A 17,244-nucleotide genomic window follows, 5' to 3' on the forward strand; every position below is an offset into this window, starting at 1 on the left:
CATCTTTATCTTTCTTCACCTCAGACTTCCTCTCCCTTGTAGTCCCACTTTCCGGGACTTCATCGACTGCACGCACCCCTTTCCCATCATCATCTTCTTCACGTCGAGACGGATTCACGTCATTAGAGCTTTTTCTAGCTACCATTCCAGGTCTTTCCACCTCTACTCCATTTTCCTCTCCATCATCTATTACAGACCCTCCATCATTCAAAGTTTCCGAAGGTCCAGTACTCTCCCCACCTCCCAGAATATTGAAACTTCCTAAAGACATTGGTAAAGTCCATCCTACACCTGGTATCCTTATTCCCGTCACTTGCTCCATAGTAGCTTTTTCACCAACATCAACTTCTTCTTCCGATCCCCCACCTACTGAACCCTCACTACCTATCGATCCAATAGTTCCCGCAGTTTTTGGTGTCTTCATGAGACTTGGAGTATGTGTGACACCAGCAGCATCTAGGGTTCTAGCGGTACTGGGACTTTTGATACCGATTGTTCTTGCGGTATTTGGTACACCTGCAGAAGGATGTGAATCCTCTGAGACTTCTGATAAAGGAGATAATTCAAATCTAGCCCCAGTCATTGATCGTTTTGAAGGTGCTGAAGCAGTGGCAGATTGATTACCTGAAGATAATTCTCTAGCTTTTTTAGGTTTCTTCTTCTGATCTTCTTCCTCTTTACTATCTTTGTTCACTTGATTTACTTGATCCAATGCCTTCAGAGCCGCGGTGACTTGACTTGGTAACATTATCTTATTCGGGGTGACTGTTGTAGTATCTTCCATTGAAGCCTGAGGTGGGACGGAATTAGAGCGTGTGGGAGGATTGAGAAGGGTTTGTCGTTGTGGTGGACGTCTGAACATTGTCCCACTTGGAGATCTCACAAGTGCATCTGATCCTGGTAACGCTCTTACATTAGATTGCGTATTTCCTTCTCCATTTTGACCACGTGAATCAGTGTCAGCTAGTCGATTGGGCGGTAAAGGGAATTGAGGACCTAAATCCGTCGCTGCAGCTTTGACCGAATGAACAGATTTACGGAATTCGTCATAAAGGTTGTAATCATACACCGTGGCGGAACGATGTTTCATAGCTTCGGTACTGACATCTCTTTGTGAACGCGAAGGTGCTCCTGGAGTGAGATGGGCCGGAACTTGTTCATTGACAGAATTAATTTGAGGAGGTATGTTCGCTTTCGGTAAAGTGGAAGACTCAGGTTCCGCAACGTATTCCTCTTGTTTAGGTTGAGCCAAGGTCAATGGTCTCGGTGGAGATCTTCTTTCCCTTCGAGCTCCTTCAATTACCGGATTGCCAGTCGAAAGTTGTTTAGGTTGTCGGGAAGTAAGTGGTTGTTTCATCGCTCGAGCCTTCTCCGCTTCGTTGAGATATACCTCTCGACCATCTTTTCCTCTTTCGAGAGTACCGGCAGGAACATGTCTTCCTGCTGTATTTGGGTCATTACCGGAGAAAGTTGGATAACCACCTTGTCTAACATCCCGATATCGTTCTAACCGTTCATCTTTCTCGGCTGTCCTTCTTAAACCTTCCTTCTTAGCTTTTCTCTCTTCAGGCCGTCCGTGTCGATCTTCACGTGAAGCATCACGCTCTCCTCGAGGTTTCCGCACTTTGGAAGGATCTTGCTCTTGTGTCATGGCTGCCACTGGATCAGTGACGAGTCCCTCTTCAATATCTTGTTTCTCGTCGTCTTCCAGATCCGATGCAGGCTTGGGCTTCTGAAACAATTGGGGGTAACATTTAGGAAGACGGGTCCAGAAGAAGAATCGATGAGAGAGATTGAACCATAATGCCGGCGGGGGTGTTTTGGGCATACGTCGTGATATGAGTCGGAGTATCAGGCCCTGCATGTAAGTATTGATTATTCAGGCTGACGTGGCTTGGTCGATTGAACCGGGAAAGGGCGAGAGAAAGACACAAGGAGCAGAGGATGAGGAGAAAATCATGAAAGTGCACTCACGAACACAACATTCAAACTACCAATCACTAACAGCGCCCAGGCAGGTATCAAGAACCCTTTCTTCTCACTATCTCATTAGCTTCCTCGCCATGCGTTCATGCGGCTACTCACTAAGTTCTGAGATTCTCAACTGAGATACTTTTCGTCAGCTCGCAAATCCATCGCAAAGCGAAGCTCACATGATCTGAAGTGATCCCAAAAATAGAGGTGTGGATTGAGGTCCGAGCCAACCAAAGTGGTCGTGTAGCAAATCTTCTGGCGAGCCGACTTGAGCTAGGATCAGGATACTTATCGAGACGGCTAGGTGTCAGTTGCGTTCCTCGACACCTCTCCCGAAAGCTCATTATTCCTATCTTATATAACGCATCATGTGTTGTCTAAGTCGGAATGGATTTGTGTGGTGTCATCGGTGGCGATCAGATACTGAGGATACGGACTTGACGGGACGGAAAGGGAGAGGACGGGTGTTACTGACCTATGATCAATCTCGACAAAATAGCAAACCCCGTTCCTCCTGGCTGATCAGGCAAACTACTTCCCGCCACCCACCCGCTATCCTGAGTCTCATCCCTGGAAACCAGTACCCTATCTCCTCTGAAAGCACGGCGTCCGTAAAAGCGACGAGGTCTTTCTCCTGGTATATAAGTCGGCAAACTTTGCTCCAAGCCTAAAATACTCGACGTAGCTGTAGTCGTGGCTGTGATCGCATCCCCAGCATCTGCTGTGATACTCGGAGTTGAGCTACCTTCACCCAAGACGATGGTGGGTAGTGATGCCGTCGTGGAGGTCAAAGCGACACTCGTCAAAGTTGCTGACGAAGATGATGACTGTCCCGTATCGGCGGCTATAGTCTGCGAGACAAGGGTTGTAGAAATGTGATTTTTAGCTTGAATATCCCTAATTCATCAGGATATGTCCATTTGAGGTAGGAAAAAGACGTACGAAGCTAATGCGAGGAATTGAGCAACAAACGCCCATGTTAGAAAGATGACGGCTGTTAGTCGGAACAAATTGTATCCTATCCAACTGACCGTAGGCCGGGCCATCTTTGATGACACGACCGTTGTTGTACACTCGATCAACGAGCTTTTTTTTAGTGATAATAGAAGAGGTGAGTTTCCCAAAGATGAGAAACGTCACTCACGCCCGGGAAAACATCCAAACACAATCAGCTCCGTCAAATTGACAAGTCCAGAACATTACTGAGGAGGGGTTTGAGATAGGTCCTTTGTACCCCCTGTATAGGTATGTATAAAGGATGTATCTAACGCGAGATGAGTGATGAGTAGATGTTTTGTTTGTGCAAGTTTATGCATATGCTTAGTGTTTGTGAGATGGGATTTATTCGTCTGCAACAATGTCCTCGCGTTTCGGTCTGTCCGTCAGCTTTGTTTGACAGAAGAGGTAAGGGAGACTCGCTTGAGTTGTTTGATATCCTTCTGTCGGATATCTTTCCCGGAAGACAAGATATCTTTGGCAGCTGCATCTTCTGGGGTGATTCCCAGTCCTCGGTCCTGGGTCAATTCCACAACATGATCGAGTTCCTTCATGTCAGCGTGTGTGTTCACCTACCAGTCTGATATATCATGAAGCTCAATACCGAAGTCTCACTCAAGAACAACAGCACAGGTTTGTGAGGGTAAATTCAATGGATGGAGGGTAGCGCTGAACGTACCACAAAGCCATCAGAATCCACATCCAGCTTCTTGCCCAATCCTTGTATCGCCTCCTCCGGCGGGGCATGTTTGATCACCCGTAATGCTCTTTCCAGATCGGCCAAGGAGATTTGTCCCTTGACATTGGTCTGAATAACATTCAAGCTCGAGCCGACCTTTTCGTCGTATTTCTCCAGCTGAGTATCGATCTTCTTAATCATGGAGCGGACGCGTTTGGACACGGCAATAGAAGCTTGATCTGTTTCGTCTGGACGTTCTTTGCTTTCCTGAGAAGTCAGTGATGGTCCAGCACTAGAGTGAGATGATTAGATATGAGCCACAGGAATCGATGACGCCTGCAGGGTGAAGATTGAGTCAAAAGTTGATAAAGAAGAGAGGGGAAGGGCAATTTGGGGAAGCACTCACAGCTTCGGACAAGAGATTATCCTCCAACAGAGCGGCTAGCTCATCTCTCTCTTTGACGATACTGCTCTTTGCAGTAAGAATGTTCAAAGCCTCAGCCAACTCTCCCAATTGCTCCTTGGTCATCCTAGCATCCTCAGCCGCTGCTGCAGCGGCAGCTGCAGCCGTTTCTTCTTCCACCTTTGCAACTTTTGCAGCTGCTTCGGGTTCCGTGGTAGGCTGTTCTGTCTTCTCCGGCTCTTCAGCTTCCTTCGCCGCAACCTCGGCTTCCTTTTTAGCAGCCTCCGCCTCTTTCTTAGCGGCCTCGTCAGCCTTGCGTGCCTCCACTTCTTTCTAAACACATCAGCAATGTCAGGAAGGAACGACGAATGACCCACCTGTTCCTGCTCTGCCTCATCTTCAATCAACTCTTGTTGTTGTTGCAAGACCTCTAATTTTTGCCTGAATGTTGCATCTTCCGCGACATGTAACTCGGCTTCGTTAATCTCAGTCGTCAGCTTCACGTTTCATTGGGCTTGACAGAAGGTCACGTACCAAATTCTCCGGAAGACTTGAAAGGGTTGTTATCAAAGCCCCCATGACGTTGTCCCCTTTGCTCTCAAAGTTGAAAGCACGACTGAGCACCAATAACACACCAGATATACCGTTGATATAATGGAAATCAATCCATTGTTCTAACTCTTCCCGTAGCCTGGCAGGTGAGACGCCTTGGAAACGAATACCCCGAGATTGACAGGCCTGTTGTAGTTCTTTGGTAGACAGTGAATCGACTCCCTCCGCATGAATCATCTAGAAGATTAGTCTGCGACAGAAAACTTAGTATGAAATGTCTCACCATATCGTCCACTCGGACTTTCTCAAGACGATTCCGGATTTGATGCTTGAGCAGATTGTCTGTTCCAAAAGCGTTGATGCCGATGTATTTACACATTGACACCAATTGAGGTCTGGAAAGATTGTCGAGAGTGATATCATCGTGGAACAACTTGGCAACTCGGACAACATCGGCTTGTGAAGGAGTTTCGCCGGTCGAGCGTACCTAGATGAGTCAGCTAAACCAAGGAGTTGAAAGGTAGCACCGACTTTGCGGAAGAATTGCTTGAATTCATCACTCTTGACTACTGCATCTGCTTTCAACCCACTTTCTCGTACTGTTTCTTGAAGGAATTTGGCCATTTCGATTCGTACTCTCAGTAATTTACGTTGTTTCTCCGCCTATTCATCAGCTCAGAATTACAGCAGCCACTAGCTGAGGCTCAGAAGACACTAACAGCAGCAAATTCCCCTTCAAAAGTTGATGGAAGCATATTGGGGAATAACCTTAAGGCGATAGGAAGGAGGAATTCCATGAAGGGTACGATGACGAAGACACTGAAGGGTAATAATCTCAGTAGATCCGTAGTTGTGCGTCTCAACTATATGGTCAGCCACATCCTTTCATCTGATTTCTAGCTGGCCACCAGGAAATCACATACCTGTCTTCGTTCACGTCGAGTAAGAGTTCCACCATTAAGTACCTTCCACTGTAACTTCGAACTGATTTTTATTTCCTGCCCCAATAGTTTCGTACCCTGCCAATAATGCTGAGCCTCCTTTTTGACTGTGGTCCACACTCTACTGGGCAGTGACCCTTTTGGCTCTTCCTTCTTTTTCACTTCCTTGGCTTCTTTCTCCGCCACCTCGGCGATTTTTGGCGGTATGGCAGAGATGGGTAAAGGAGGTGTAGGAGGAGGGGATCCAGGTGGTGGTACTCCCTTAACTTCAGTATCATCTTGAATAGATTTGGTCAGAGGAGCTGCGGGAGGAGGGACAGACGGTTGAGCTGTACGAGTGGGCTCTGTGGTGATGTACCTGCTGTCACGTGCGGATCGAAAGGACGAAGGATCGAGAGCGACGAGTGAGATGGCCGAAGGAAGTCGACGAGAGTTGAATGTTCGAATTGAGAGGGTATTTGTGGTTGCAGCGTAAAGGATCGAAGATGAATGAGCTATAAGGACGTCAGCCTGCCAGCCTCTTTCGATCGAGTCAAGATGTCGATTCTCTTGACCAGAGGGTGAAACGAAACCTACAGGAAAACGAGGCTTTGGATCGTCTGCCCGAGGTGACGTTGGGGACATTCCGAATGGGCCGCGTCACCACATTCCAATGAGTACCAGAGGGACCAGCTCTGCTGGATAACATAACTATACTTTTTTCAATACAGGCAAATGGAGGAAAGCGATTATCTCATGGTCTAAGGGAGGGAAACAAGGTGGAATGTAGAGAGGAGAAAGAGAGTGAAGAAGACGGTTATGACGGCGGCGGTTGTAATCGTCACTACCTTACTTTTTGGTGGCGGCCGAACATTCCCTTTTGCCGAAGGAACACGTTTCACCCCTCATAAACCTTGTCCATCATTCCACATAGAGACATGACTGACTGATTCTGACGAACGAACATTGTCGACAATCATCAGCTTGTCCTCGACGTGTAGGTAGTGCCGACAATCAGCATGTCACTTTCGAATCCCTTAAACCTACTTCTCATCCCTCCCATCCTCTACCTCGCTTATCGTCTCATCTTCCCATCACCTTCAACAGATCCATCAATCATCCCCTCCAACTACTCCAATGAGATATACAACTGGATGCCTGCTAAACATCCGGAAGTATTAGTATATAAGAAATATACACCGGAGGAACTATCGATATACGATGGGAAGAATCCAGGGGAAAGGATATTACTTGCTATCATGCGTGTGGGGAGAGATGGTGTAATCAAGGGAGGAGAAGAGAGAACGGTATTTGATGTGACTTCTGGAAGAAGTTTCTATGGACCAGGTGAGTTTTCGCATGATTCATAACTTATCAGGCTGTATTCCCCCGCGGTCGCCGCACAATTCATTGAAAGCGTACCAAAATTCCTAAAATCGTAAAGCTTGAATCATCTTCACAGCAAGGTCATGGTGTTTTCTTAGTAGGATCTGAAGGTGGAAGTCGGACTGATGACAGATGGTATGTACGGTAACTTTGCTGGAAGGGATGCTAGTAGAGGTATGGCCAAGCAATCCTTCGACGATGGTGAGTTTTACTTGACCTTAGTGATCCTGGAAGACGCTTATGAAAATAGATATGATTACTCCGTTGGATCAACCATTGGACTTGTTATCAGATCTAACAAAGTCTGAAATGTACGTCGACATCATCAGAATAAGGACTGACGAAGCAGAGAAAATATGCAAGGATGGCACGAACATTTCGAAAGAAAATATATCGTTTGTGGAGAATTAGTCAATGAGAAGCGATAACCCCTTAATCCTTGATGTATCATATCCGTCTTTGGAGAAGATGCATCTACATAACCTCACATTCCCTTCTCTTCGTGCCTCCTACCCTACTTCAGATCTCAATTCTCTGTCAGGTTAGGTGATCGATGACTCGATAACGAATACCACGACGAAAAGAATACTTTCACTCCATCTTACTTCCCACTCCCGTTGGCCGGGAAAATCCACCCCTCGTTTCCTTCCTCCTCACATGCCAAACACGTTTCTACCTCCGGGAGAAACAGGACAAAATAGACAAGCCGAGAGTTGAACTCGGGTTTCTCTCAGAGTTCACCTTCCTGCATGTCGCAGGTTGACTGCTCGGCGCGAAAGCAGCGGTTTCCCACTGCTATCGCGCCGAGCAGGACCGCACAGGAGAGCCCCCAGCGAGTGTGTTAAACCGCTACACCACTCATCTTTCAGATACCTTGATCTAGAGGACTTGCATGTGACCCTCATCTTCCAAGTTATAAAAAATATTCATCCTGGACTATGTCGACATTCAGAGTGATGATGAAACACTTGGTAGCTGCAGTGAGGTTTGTTTCTGAATCGAATGGGCCGAGGATGAGAAGGGTGATATGTTCGGATGGTTGTCCTTATAACTGATCCGACTTTCTTCCCATTGTACCTGTACTTTCCGTTTCATCCATCAAGTTGATACCTGTCTGCAGTATGAGTATGGACCATTCCCATCGTATTGGGTACCATTGCTTATATAGTTAGAGTAAGAACCATGCCCGCATGCCGCATGAAGCGAAGCCGGATTCGACGATCAGCCACAAGCCGCTAATCGCTCTGGGGCTCCACACAAAAAGCTATGACGTCACTCTTCCTTCTACAACCCGCATAAACCCGCCCCACCTGCCTTGTCCCCACATTCATTCAACCACCAAGCTACTATCCATCCATTTCTACTCATTTCCTGTGTATTCTGACGTATCTACCCAACTCGATATCTCATAATGGGCTTGTTCGGAACTTCTGACCCGGTGAAGAGAGAAGAGAAGATGTTGGCCAATGGTGAGTGTTTCGCCGGCTCTCACAATCGCTCCCCTTCCCTCATCGAACCTCCGGCCCGGCGGCAAAGATAAGACCGTTTGGTGGCACCTCCAGGTGTGTGGTTCAGATCGTTTCTGAAGCTATATCTTGAGTTTCACATGACGAACAACCAGGTCTGTTTTGTCTGGGACTAGGAAATCGCTCTCGTTGGCTACCCGCTCCGCTAGTTCTTCACGTTGGCACCTTTGCGATATCACCAGGTCGGTCAAGAAATCAGGATCGGATGCTTATGACGTAGAGGCCAAACACGATGATAAAACCGTCAAGAACGCTCTGAAAGACGTAGCTCATGCGGAAAAATCGGAACATAATGCTACTAAGCAAGAACGATCCGCTCACGCTGTATGTTCTCAATTTTACTCTCTTCGTCTACCAGTCGTTCCGTCAATCATCACACATGATGTGTCACCTCGGAGATTCGTCAAAGTATAGAGAATGAAAGAACGTAGCTGATGATAGACACACGAAAAGGCTGTCAAGACGGAAGCTAAGCTTCAATCCGAGCTGGAGAAATTGACTCATAGTGAGTTTTCTCATTGTGGCTCCATTCTCTCTTCATCCGCCTCCTCCGCAGACTTTGATCCATAGGGAAAAGATATATCAGCCAAGTTATATGTATCACTGGTATCGGTGAAGTAGAGGTGATAACAGCGGGAAAAAAGAGCTGACGCAAAGAACACAACGACGCCGTTTCCAAAGCCAACGCCACGGCTAATGAGGCTCAACGTAAATCCGCAGAGCATCAGAGGATTGTCGGGGTGGCACAGCAAAGTAAAGCGAACCTGGATCATGTACAACACACTGTGAGTGATTACCAACCGATCTGTTTCCCCCACGTCCCGCCTCGTCACCTATCTACGGACCACCTTCCCTTTTCAACCCTGAGGGAAAGGGAGATTTTCGTGTACTGTTGAAGACATGTCTCTCTTCTCGCTTCCGAACAGATGGTTCTCCCTCTGAGTCGGGAACCGGAGATAAACATTGACGCGCAGCACAAAGAGCATTCGATCCAACGCGACCAAAAGCTCGCGGCTCTACATGAATCCCACGCTCCTGTAGATCCGGCGCCTGGCACAGGCGCACCAGTCGGCCAGACTGGTGCACCGGGAATTGGTGCCGTTCAGACGGGTGGTGGAGGTGGCGCGAGTCAACCCGTCGGTGGACGGGGATATGGAGGTACTGCTCCGGGTGAGAATGGACATATTGGCTTGGCGAAAGCGGAAGCTATCAACGCTCAGCAGCACGGCCAGGCGCCAGGTCAAACGGTTTAAGACGAGTGTGTCATATCTTTGGCCTAATGAATTACGGTCTGACTTCAATCTTGTCTTTGCTTGATGACGGTGTTTGAACTCGAATAGGAGTTATTAACATCTTGAACTTGTCTTTTGTTGAGGATGTTTCTGTCTTATAAGATGCATCTATGTACTTGGGAGTTGAGAGGTTGCCGACTGAACGCTGATCCCGCTTTTTATTGAAGACTTAATTACATACGTCATCCCAGCATCGCCTTGCTCATCTGTGTACCTGTGTACATTGGATGATAGCCTACTGTCTCATGAATTCATTCCCATGCCGATCAAGCATCTGGAAGCCACGTACGATCCGTCAGGAGCCAGGGACCGGTGTCACCAGGTTTTGGATGAAACAAGAAGCACGGACCCCTGATGAAACGCATCCTTTAACGCACGGTTCTCGTTTCTCAAAAAGCATTGATCCCCTGGAATTTCCTCTCCCCCTGGGCCCTGGCACCCACATACCTCTTGTCTACGAAAATTCATTCTACCAGATGATCTACATTTTCTCTCCTCTAGCTCCTCTGATCTTCTGACATCCTTTCTCTCCTTTTCACTGATAGAAAGCGCAGGAAGAAAAACAGGGACAAAAAGGGGAAAAAGGATGAAAACGCGGTACGCAATGGAGATAAAAGGTCCGATCATGATGCATCTATCCAACACAACCATCGATTTCTCGTCCCTCATCATCAAAATTGTCCAGACCTTGTTCCCTCGATCCCTCAGCGTTTCATTTGAACATGAACACGAGTGACACGGGCCCCCGTTCCCCCTTTCCCCGGAAAAAGTACCCTTACTCTTGGCTTGGCTTTTCCACCATGGGGTGACCAGAGTGTTCCACTGTAGCCATTGAATGACTGAGGCATGGTCTCACGGATCACGAAAGATATGACTGGGCTTTTTCTTCCTTTTTGAATCAACCTCAACAAACATTCAGTGCCCGTCCCCCCTATTCCTTCTCTTTACCTTTCCTTCTACCTTCTCCCTTACACGTCAACTCTATACTCCTCAAACTCCCTAATTCTTCAGTTCTCCCACCTCGCCTCCTCAGCTTTTAGTTTTAGGGTCTATTCATCCACTTCTAAGCTCTCTTTAACAAAGAACTCTTTTTTTTTTCTTTCTTTCTTCTTCAACTCTTAATACTCGACCATAATACGTGAAACTTCAAAAATGCGCGTCGGAAGTTTACTCGCCACTGGTTTATTCTACTTCGCGTTGTGTTCGGCTTCTGTCGTTCCTGTGCAACAGAGACGGGCAGGTCCTTCGCCTAGTTCTAGTTTACGGGCGGCGCTCAAGGTGAGTAGAAGATTTACTTCTTTTCATATTCCTGATTTTATCGATTTGAGATGGGGCAATGTATTATGAACTATGAAGGAAGGAATTTTAGATATTGGTGAAAGAGTGAGGTCGAAAGGTTGAAAGGGGGATCATTCGTTGGAGAATGATGTCAAAATTGTATCATTGGAAGTCCGAAGCTGGACGTGAAGATCAGGAGGTTAGCTACATGGATGGAAGGTAGACACATGAGATGGGGAATTTCGACTGATGATCAGCAACCGGTCTACATTGCCAAGTTACTCGGTAGCACCAATGACCTCGCTCGTTGTCCTGCAGCTTCCATAGCTTGTCCATTAACACCTATATCGATCAGCGACGTGACTTCAAGTACGGAATGGGAATGGTAAGTGTATCTCTGGCACGTTATGAAGAATGATGAGACTGACAAAGAAGCGTCGTTTATAAAGAAGATATGTATTCGTGTGGTGGATGCGCTACTCTTCTGTGAGTATCGAATCCACTCTCCAGTCTCCTAATCCTCATTTGCTCGTGTGACTGCGAAGTAAACGCTATATCGCTATTCCTATTCCATCGATGTTGTCCTAGTTTGAAGTCGGTGTCAGGACGTGAGGAGTCAGACGATGTGAAAGAGAAAAACCTGAGAGATATCAAGTCAATTAAAATGAGTAAACTGACTCTGTCAGTCCCGCGACAGGAGACGACGCAGCGGCCGAAGCTAATGTCGCTTCTCTCGATATTGGAACTATCGACTCTACGACTTCTCCATTATTCGGAGTTGATTGCACTGCTGCTCCAGGAATCTCATCGACGTCTTGCGTATCTGGATCCTGTGTCGGTCAGTCATCATCTCCTCTGTTCATCCCATCTCTTCGGCGTCATTCCCATCTCTTTTCTCCTTCTCCACCTCTTTCTTCATTCCCTTCCCCATCATCATACCCGTCTGCATAAAACCCCTCTCTTTCCATTAATATCGTATCTCAGGGATTGACTGACCACTAGCCTACTCTTGCGAGAAAGGCTATCGCCATCACAAAGGCTCTTGCGTTCCGAGACACTCGCGTTCATAGTATTTGGTGGTACATACCTAAAGTCATCCTTTTCCCCTGTCCTATCCTTCCATGTCTCTCATGTTTCTCATGTCCTTCATGTCTTCCTTTGAAAAGTCATCCACTTCCTTCGGCGTCTTTTCAACTTTCGTCATTCCTTTCCATGGCTCCTTTGGGTTCAGGACATTTTACAAGTCTCAATCGAGTTACGATAAAATCGGAATCCGATCTTCCGGTTTTCCATTTTACTCGGGTACGACTCTTCGTTTCGTTCGGTTTTATATGGATTATTTTAAGTATTCGTAAATGAGATGCATTAGGACATTTAGATCGTATTATTATCATCTTGTTGAAGCCACTGTTATTCGGAGACATGAGCTTCGAATCCGGATTCAGTTTGATTCCGGAATTTAAAAGATCCCCAACGAAACTGTTACCCCCTATCTGACGTGCTTTGCATTCCATCCCTCTCTTCCTCAAGCTTCTTCAGATCACATACGTATTGTTTCTTCGGTTAATATAGAGTACATCTAGATCTAGGGCGTAAAGTATGACAACAGAGTTGAAAAAACCTATACGTGAGTGTGCTTCGTGATAGAGTTCGGGGAAGAATGTTTGATAAGATTAGCCTTACCTTTTATATATACTTTCACAGCTGGGGCAATAGCAGGTATGTCCCTTCCTAATTCCCATCCCCACTCTTTGTTGTATATGTAGCTGATATACAGGATGTACTGAACTACTCGTGAGTCGTCCCTCTCTTCTTTGTCCATCGTGAGGGTGGAAAGAAGAAAAAGGACATGATTCCGGCTTTTCCGGGCCGATAACCTCCAGAAATAAAGAAGAATACGGGGTTTGGTGTAAAGCACAGAAGAACGAGGTGGACTCATATGGTAGATGGAGACGTCGGTGAGGTTTGAGATGGAATGATGGAGCGAGTATAATGGAAAGATGGCGGAACTGAAGAAATAGTTACTATACCCACTCGATGTGGTGAAAACTCGTCAACAGCTCGATACGGGTAAAGGAGGAGTTGGGATGATACAGACTTTTAAGAGCATTGTTGCTCAGGAAGGGTGAGCGGAGTTATGTTCCTTCCCCTTGCTTTCCACCTCACACCTTAGCCCACGACTGTCCTTATTTTCTGCAGTCCACGTTACCTTCATCTACTCGATGCTCTCACTCCTCCCTTCCCCCTCTTTTCTCTTCTCTCTTCTCTCTCATATTCAAATCCATCACTCCGTGCTATCTCATGTCAAGTTTTCCAAGTTAAAATCGTGGTAGACCACGTAAACAGTGTAGTAAAGTTGACAACCTCAAGACCAAGGAGATTGTATAGAGGTATCATCCCTCCTCTGATGCTCGAAGCTCCCAAAAGGGCTGTGAAATGTCAGTCCATTTTATGTGTTACCCTGTAATTTTGACTGACATTTCCAGTCGCAGCCAACGGTTAGTCTTTCCTCCCCTTCCACAACCTTCATTGTGACCCCATCATCCTCGCCTTTTATCCCTCAACACCAGCACCACCACCACCACCACCACCACCACCACCACCATCCGAGAATCCGCTAGGTGTACCTCGCTACAACGCGTGCTCCCTGCTCTTAGCTCTAGTCGCCATGCTATAAAATTGTCGTTTCTATTGGTCATTGACAAACCTCGCTCACACGTATAGGCTGGTGGGGCTCCCAGTTCACCCAGAATGGCCAGAAAACCATGACTCAAAGTCTGGCTATCGGCACGGGTGCTGCAGCTGGGGCTACCGAATCCTTTGTCGTCACGCCTTTCGAACTGGTCAAAATCCGTCTTCAAGACAAAAGCTCGACCTTCAAGGGTCCTATGGATGTGATCGCGCATTCTTTCCGCACCAGTGGGCCGTTCGGGTGAGTCGTCGGGATGATTTGAATATAGGTTGATGCTGATGATAGACTGTATCAAGGTATGGAAAGTACTTTCTGGAGACATGTATGGTGGAACGCTGGGTATTTTGGGACTATTCATGGAGTCAAGGGATGGTTGCCGAAACCTACTGTATGTCGTGCTCTTTCCTGTCTACCTCGTTCGTTTTGCACCTACTTTCTCGTCGTTTTCCCTCTGTACCCCTTCGTGCATGGGAGGAATTTTTGGTCTGGTATCGTCGCCCCCATGGAGCTCGACTAGGATTGTAGGTAACCGGAGAACATCGACCAGGACGTGACATGCATATAGTGCTAATGCCCAGTCCAAGAAACAGGAATTAGTCAACAATCTCACGGCAGGGACAATCGGTGGATTCGTAGGAACGACCCTCAACACTCCTTGTGAGTTCATCTGATTTAAAGCTCACTCGACTGACTTTTCAGTCGACGTGGTCAAATCTAGGGTTCAGCTCAAAGGAACGGGCGAATGGGCTTACCCCGCTTTAGTCAGTATAGCGAGGAAGGAAGGTCTTGGGGCGTGGTACAAAGGTTACGCTCCGAAAGTACTTCGTCTCGCTCCTGGTGGTGGTGTTTTATTACTTGGTACGCCGTCCACCCCATCTATCCTCTTCTTCCTTGCCCGTAACTCGCAAGTCAACATGTTATCGTTGGACGTGACTGACCTTATAGTGGTGGAAGCGCTCTCGGCCGTGTTTAGGAAACAACTTGGACCACCGTACATTTAGAATGCAGGATAGACACAGGAAAGAATCTCAATCAATCAGGCTATGTCATCGGCATGAGAGTGGAGCGACATTATAACATTGTTCCCATGACGTCGAACACCGATAAATGAAGTGACTTCGACTCCACACGTCATGTTCGGCTCGCCTTCGCCCCAGTTGATCTCGAGGAGACGAGAAAGCAGCAAACTCCGACTAGCCTTCGACCACGCTAACCTACTGACTACTTATATTCAGATGATCTTGCAGGGAATATGTCATGCATTCTTGAGTCAACTCTCTACGAACATGAGTACCTTGCTACCCGATGATCCAAAGTCAATACCTTCGACGGGATCGAACAAGTCCGCTTTAAGGATAGAGACCGGCAAAGACACATCCACGGTTGCGAGCCAACTTCGACCAGGCTTCTGGCTAAACCCGAATGATAGCTCGTCTTCGATCCCAGATTCGCCAGCACCCGTGACACCTGACGACCCTCCGACAATCACATTGAGCGGCTACGATTATCCCTCTACGAAAAAGACCTCAGTGCAGGACCCCATCGATTGCTTGAGAGAAATTGAGCCGGAATGTACCAATTGTGCCGTTCTTCCCGATGCAGGGTATGACGCTGACAGCTCCGAGAGTGAAGAAGATTCAATTGAAAACCAGCAAGACGATGATGGGTTTGACATCGGCTCAAATGTCAATCGCAAGACAGGTAATTACCAATCTGACTCAAGCAACAGGAGCCCCTTGTCTCTTCTCTACTTGTGGTCCCATCAACCGCCGGACCTATGTTTTTCCCCACAGGCGATCATGTATTCTTTGCGAGATGAGAAGCCTAGCAAGGAGATTCGGTGAGCATCTGTTGTCGCTCCATAGTCCATAAGATACGCTCCGTACCATCTAGACCATCGCTGGTCGCATAGAGGTGAGCTAATGTCACAGATCAAAGACCGTATACTACCTGCGGACGCTGAGGGACACTATGGATTACCTTCAGACGGCTCTCGAAGAAGATCCCGCTTCCCAAGAAATGCCGCGTAGTCACGGGTTGACTGAAGAACAGATCATCGAGGCAAGAAAAGATCTTAACGTTTACGCCGCGGGTATCGCCACCAATGTCTTAGTTACATACCGATGGTACAATTTCGATCGACCGCCCTCCCGACGAAATTTGAGACTGGTAATCGAACGAGCGTTGACCCTATCTCGTTTCGGTCCTGATGATGGTTCCGAAGCTGAGCAACAGGCGATCTCCTGGTTCAATTCAGAGAGGGCAAAGAAAGAACGTGCCAGATTTTGGTCTGTGATTGAACCTTTTTGGCCCCATGTGGAGTCTACGAATGAGGATGCAGCTAGATATGAAACACCAGCGGAGACTGAAACACATTCCGATTGACGGGAGCAGGGTCGGACAAGCCAGCAAACTTGGGAGCTCAAAGACGATCTCCACTCTTGAAACTCGTATCAACTGAGGTCGAGGGGTGAAAGTGACTTTGTCCTGACAGACATGTTCTTATTGATGTTATAGATGGATACTCGATGATATAATCACTTTTTACATATGGTATCTCAACCATTCCTGCCAATCCCCTGAAATTGACGAGAGTTCCTGCTATCTCATATCCTGATTGTAGCTAAGTTACTTTATCACTCCGTGTAACACGGCCTCCTTTGATCATCCAGGCCTTCCCCTTCTTTGACGTTTAGACATGACGACCAATCGGTCCTTCAAGTTTTGGTCCTGCATGTCATTGCTCATATTTCGTATTGCTAAACTGAAAGAAATTGATGTCTTTCGGAACCATTCACCTTAGACTTATCATCACACAAAGTAAATATGCCAATCTCATATCAACTCAATGAACCAATAAATCGCCTTCATCGAACTTTGTCCCCCCCCCCCCCCCCCAATCGATATTCTCCATTCAATGTCCTTTACGTATCTTCTCAGAGGTATCGGTACTGGAATGAACCGATTATTGAGGGATGAATGGACTTGAGATATCGCCGAACGATGGAAGGATCACGATGAATTTGGAGGTAAGAGACCTGAGAGATGTTCAGATAAGGTGGTATACATATGACGCGTGAGTTATCCATCAATACTCTCACCCTTGTCACATCATTCAATTGGCACGAATGAATCTTTGATATGAGGATTCGTCTTGTCCCACAACGTCAAATCATCCGCCGATCATGTCCGTTCGGCATGAAGTTTATAATCGGATATTCTGAATCAGGCTGACATCAGAGAGCGAAGGCGGCACACCACGATCCTACACCTCACGACGACATACGAACCTTTCCGCAACATTTCCCCTTCCCCTCTTTCCGCGGTCAACACGACTCTCATCCGGCTAGCCGGTCGCCCGATCGCCCGGTTGCCCGCCCGCTCCCCTCCTCACAAAAGACAAAAGACGCTTTGACCACCCTTTATCAATCGTCAAACCAACGGAGCCTGAAAGAACCTCGGACGAGAAAAAAGGAGATGAAAGGAGATAAGAGCGGAGTCAAGCCGCCGAATCGAGAGTCAAATGGTGAAAGGATGATATTCTGA

At 47.1% G+C, this 17,244-nt stretch overlaps 6 protein-coding genes across 6 annotated transcripts; 5 read left to right on the plus strand and 1 right to left on the minus strand.

Moving 5' to 3' along the window:
• Window positions 1–3,274: 3,274 nt before the first annotated feature.
• On the minus strand, window positions 3,275–6,317 carry TREMEDRAFT_41814 (uncharacterized protein). The gene is made up of 11 exons (XM_007000895.1): window positions 6,122–6,317; window positions 5,528–6,039; window positions 5,324–5,467; window positions 5,136–5,267; window positions 4,888–5,091; window positions 4,587–4,841; window positions 4,430–4,537; window positions 4,056–4,385; window positions 3,650–3,916; window positions 3,394–3,518; window positions 3,275–3,349 (listed from the first exon to the last, which is right to left on the minus strand). Exons 1-11 carry the CDS (start codon window positions 6,231–6,233, stop codon window positions 3,316–3,318), a joined length of 2,223 nt encoding a protein of 740 aa, XP_007000957.1. The 5' UTR covers window positions 6,234–6,317; the 3' UTR covers window positions 3,275–3,315.
• A 226-nt stretch (window positions 6,318–6,543) lies between these two features.
• Window positions 6,544–7,338, plus strand: TREMEDRAFT_26956 (uncharacterized protein; the record flags this gene model as incomplete). The annotated part of the gene is made up of 4 exons (XM_007000754.1): window positions 6,544–6,871; window positions 7,043–7,111; window positions 7,161–7,221; window positions 7,260–7,338. 4 exons carry the CDS (start codon window positions 6,544–6,546, stop codon window positions 7,336–7,338), a joined length of 537 nt encoding a protein of 178 aa, XP_007000816.1.
• A 983-nt stretch (window positions 7,339–8,321) lies between these two features.
• TREMEDRAFT_58701 (uncharacterized protein) lies at window positions 8,322–9,689 on the plus strand (the record flags this gene model as incomplete). The annotated part of the gene is made up of 6 exons (XM_007001298.1): window positions 8,322–8,379; window positions 8,532–8,618; window positions 8,657–8,760; window positions 8,878–8,941; window positions 9,094–9,221; window positions 9,411–9,689. 6 exons carry the CDS (start codon window positions 8,322–8,324, stop codon window positions 9,687–9,689), a joined length of 720 nt encoding a protein of 239 aa, XP_007001360.1.
• A 1,191-nt stretch (window positions 9,690–10,880) lies between these two features.
• On the plus strand, window positions 10,881–12,076 carry TREMEDRAFT_58702 (uncharacterized protein; the record flags this gene model as incomplete). Its single annotated transcript, XM_007001299.1, has 5 exons — window positions 10,881–11,006; window positions 11,264–11,391; window positions 11,442–11,492; window positions 11,693–11,844; window positions 12,009–12,076. The coding sequence occupies 5 exons, from the start codon at window positions 10,881–10,883 to the stop codon at window positions 12,074–12,076; spliced, it is 525 nt and encodes a 174-aa protein (XP_007001361.1).
• Window positions 12,077–12,567: 491 nt separating this feature from the next.
• On the plus strand, window positions 12,568–14,826 carry TREMEDRAFT_36762 (uncharacterized protein). The gene is made up of 11 exons (XM_007000781.1): window positions 12,568–12,633; window positions 12,684–12,725; window positions 12,784–12,800; window positions 13,028–13,131; window positions 13,377–13,444; window positions 13,493–13,504; window positions 13,731–13,938; window positions 13,984–14,086; window positions 14,277–14,355; window positions 14,398–14,556; window positions 14,644–14,826. The coding sequence occupies exons 1-11, from the start codon at window positions 12,606–12,608 to the stop codon at window positions 14,697–14,699; spliced, it is 876 nt and encodes a 291-aa protein (XP_007000843.1). The 5' UTR covers window positions 12,568–12,605; the 3' UTR covers window positions 14,700–14,826.
• Window positions 14,827–14,984: 158 nt separating this feature from the next.
• On the plus strand, window positions 14,985–16,083 carry TREMEDRAFT_58704 (uncharacterized protein; the record flags this gene model as incomplete). The annotated part of the gene is made up of 2 exons (XM_007001300.1): window positions 14,985–15,301; window positions 15,630–16,083. 2 exons carry the CDS (start codon window positions 14,985–14,987, stop codon window positions 16,081–16,083), a joined length of 771 nt encoding a protein of 256 aa, XP_007001362.1.
• Between the last annotated feature and the right edge of the window lie 1,161 nt (window positions 16,084–17,244).

This window comes from Tremella mesenterica (genome assembly GCF_000271645.1).
Source record: "Tremella mesenterica DSM 1558 unplaced genomic scaffold TREMEscaffold_1, whole genome shotgun sequence".
Lineage (NCBI taxonomy): Eukaryota > Fungi > Basidiomycota > Tremellomycetes > Tremellales > Tremellaceae > Tremella > Tremella mesenterica.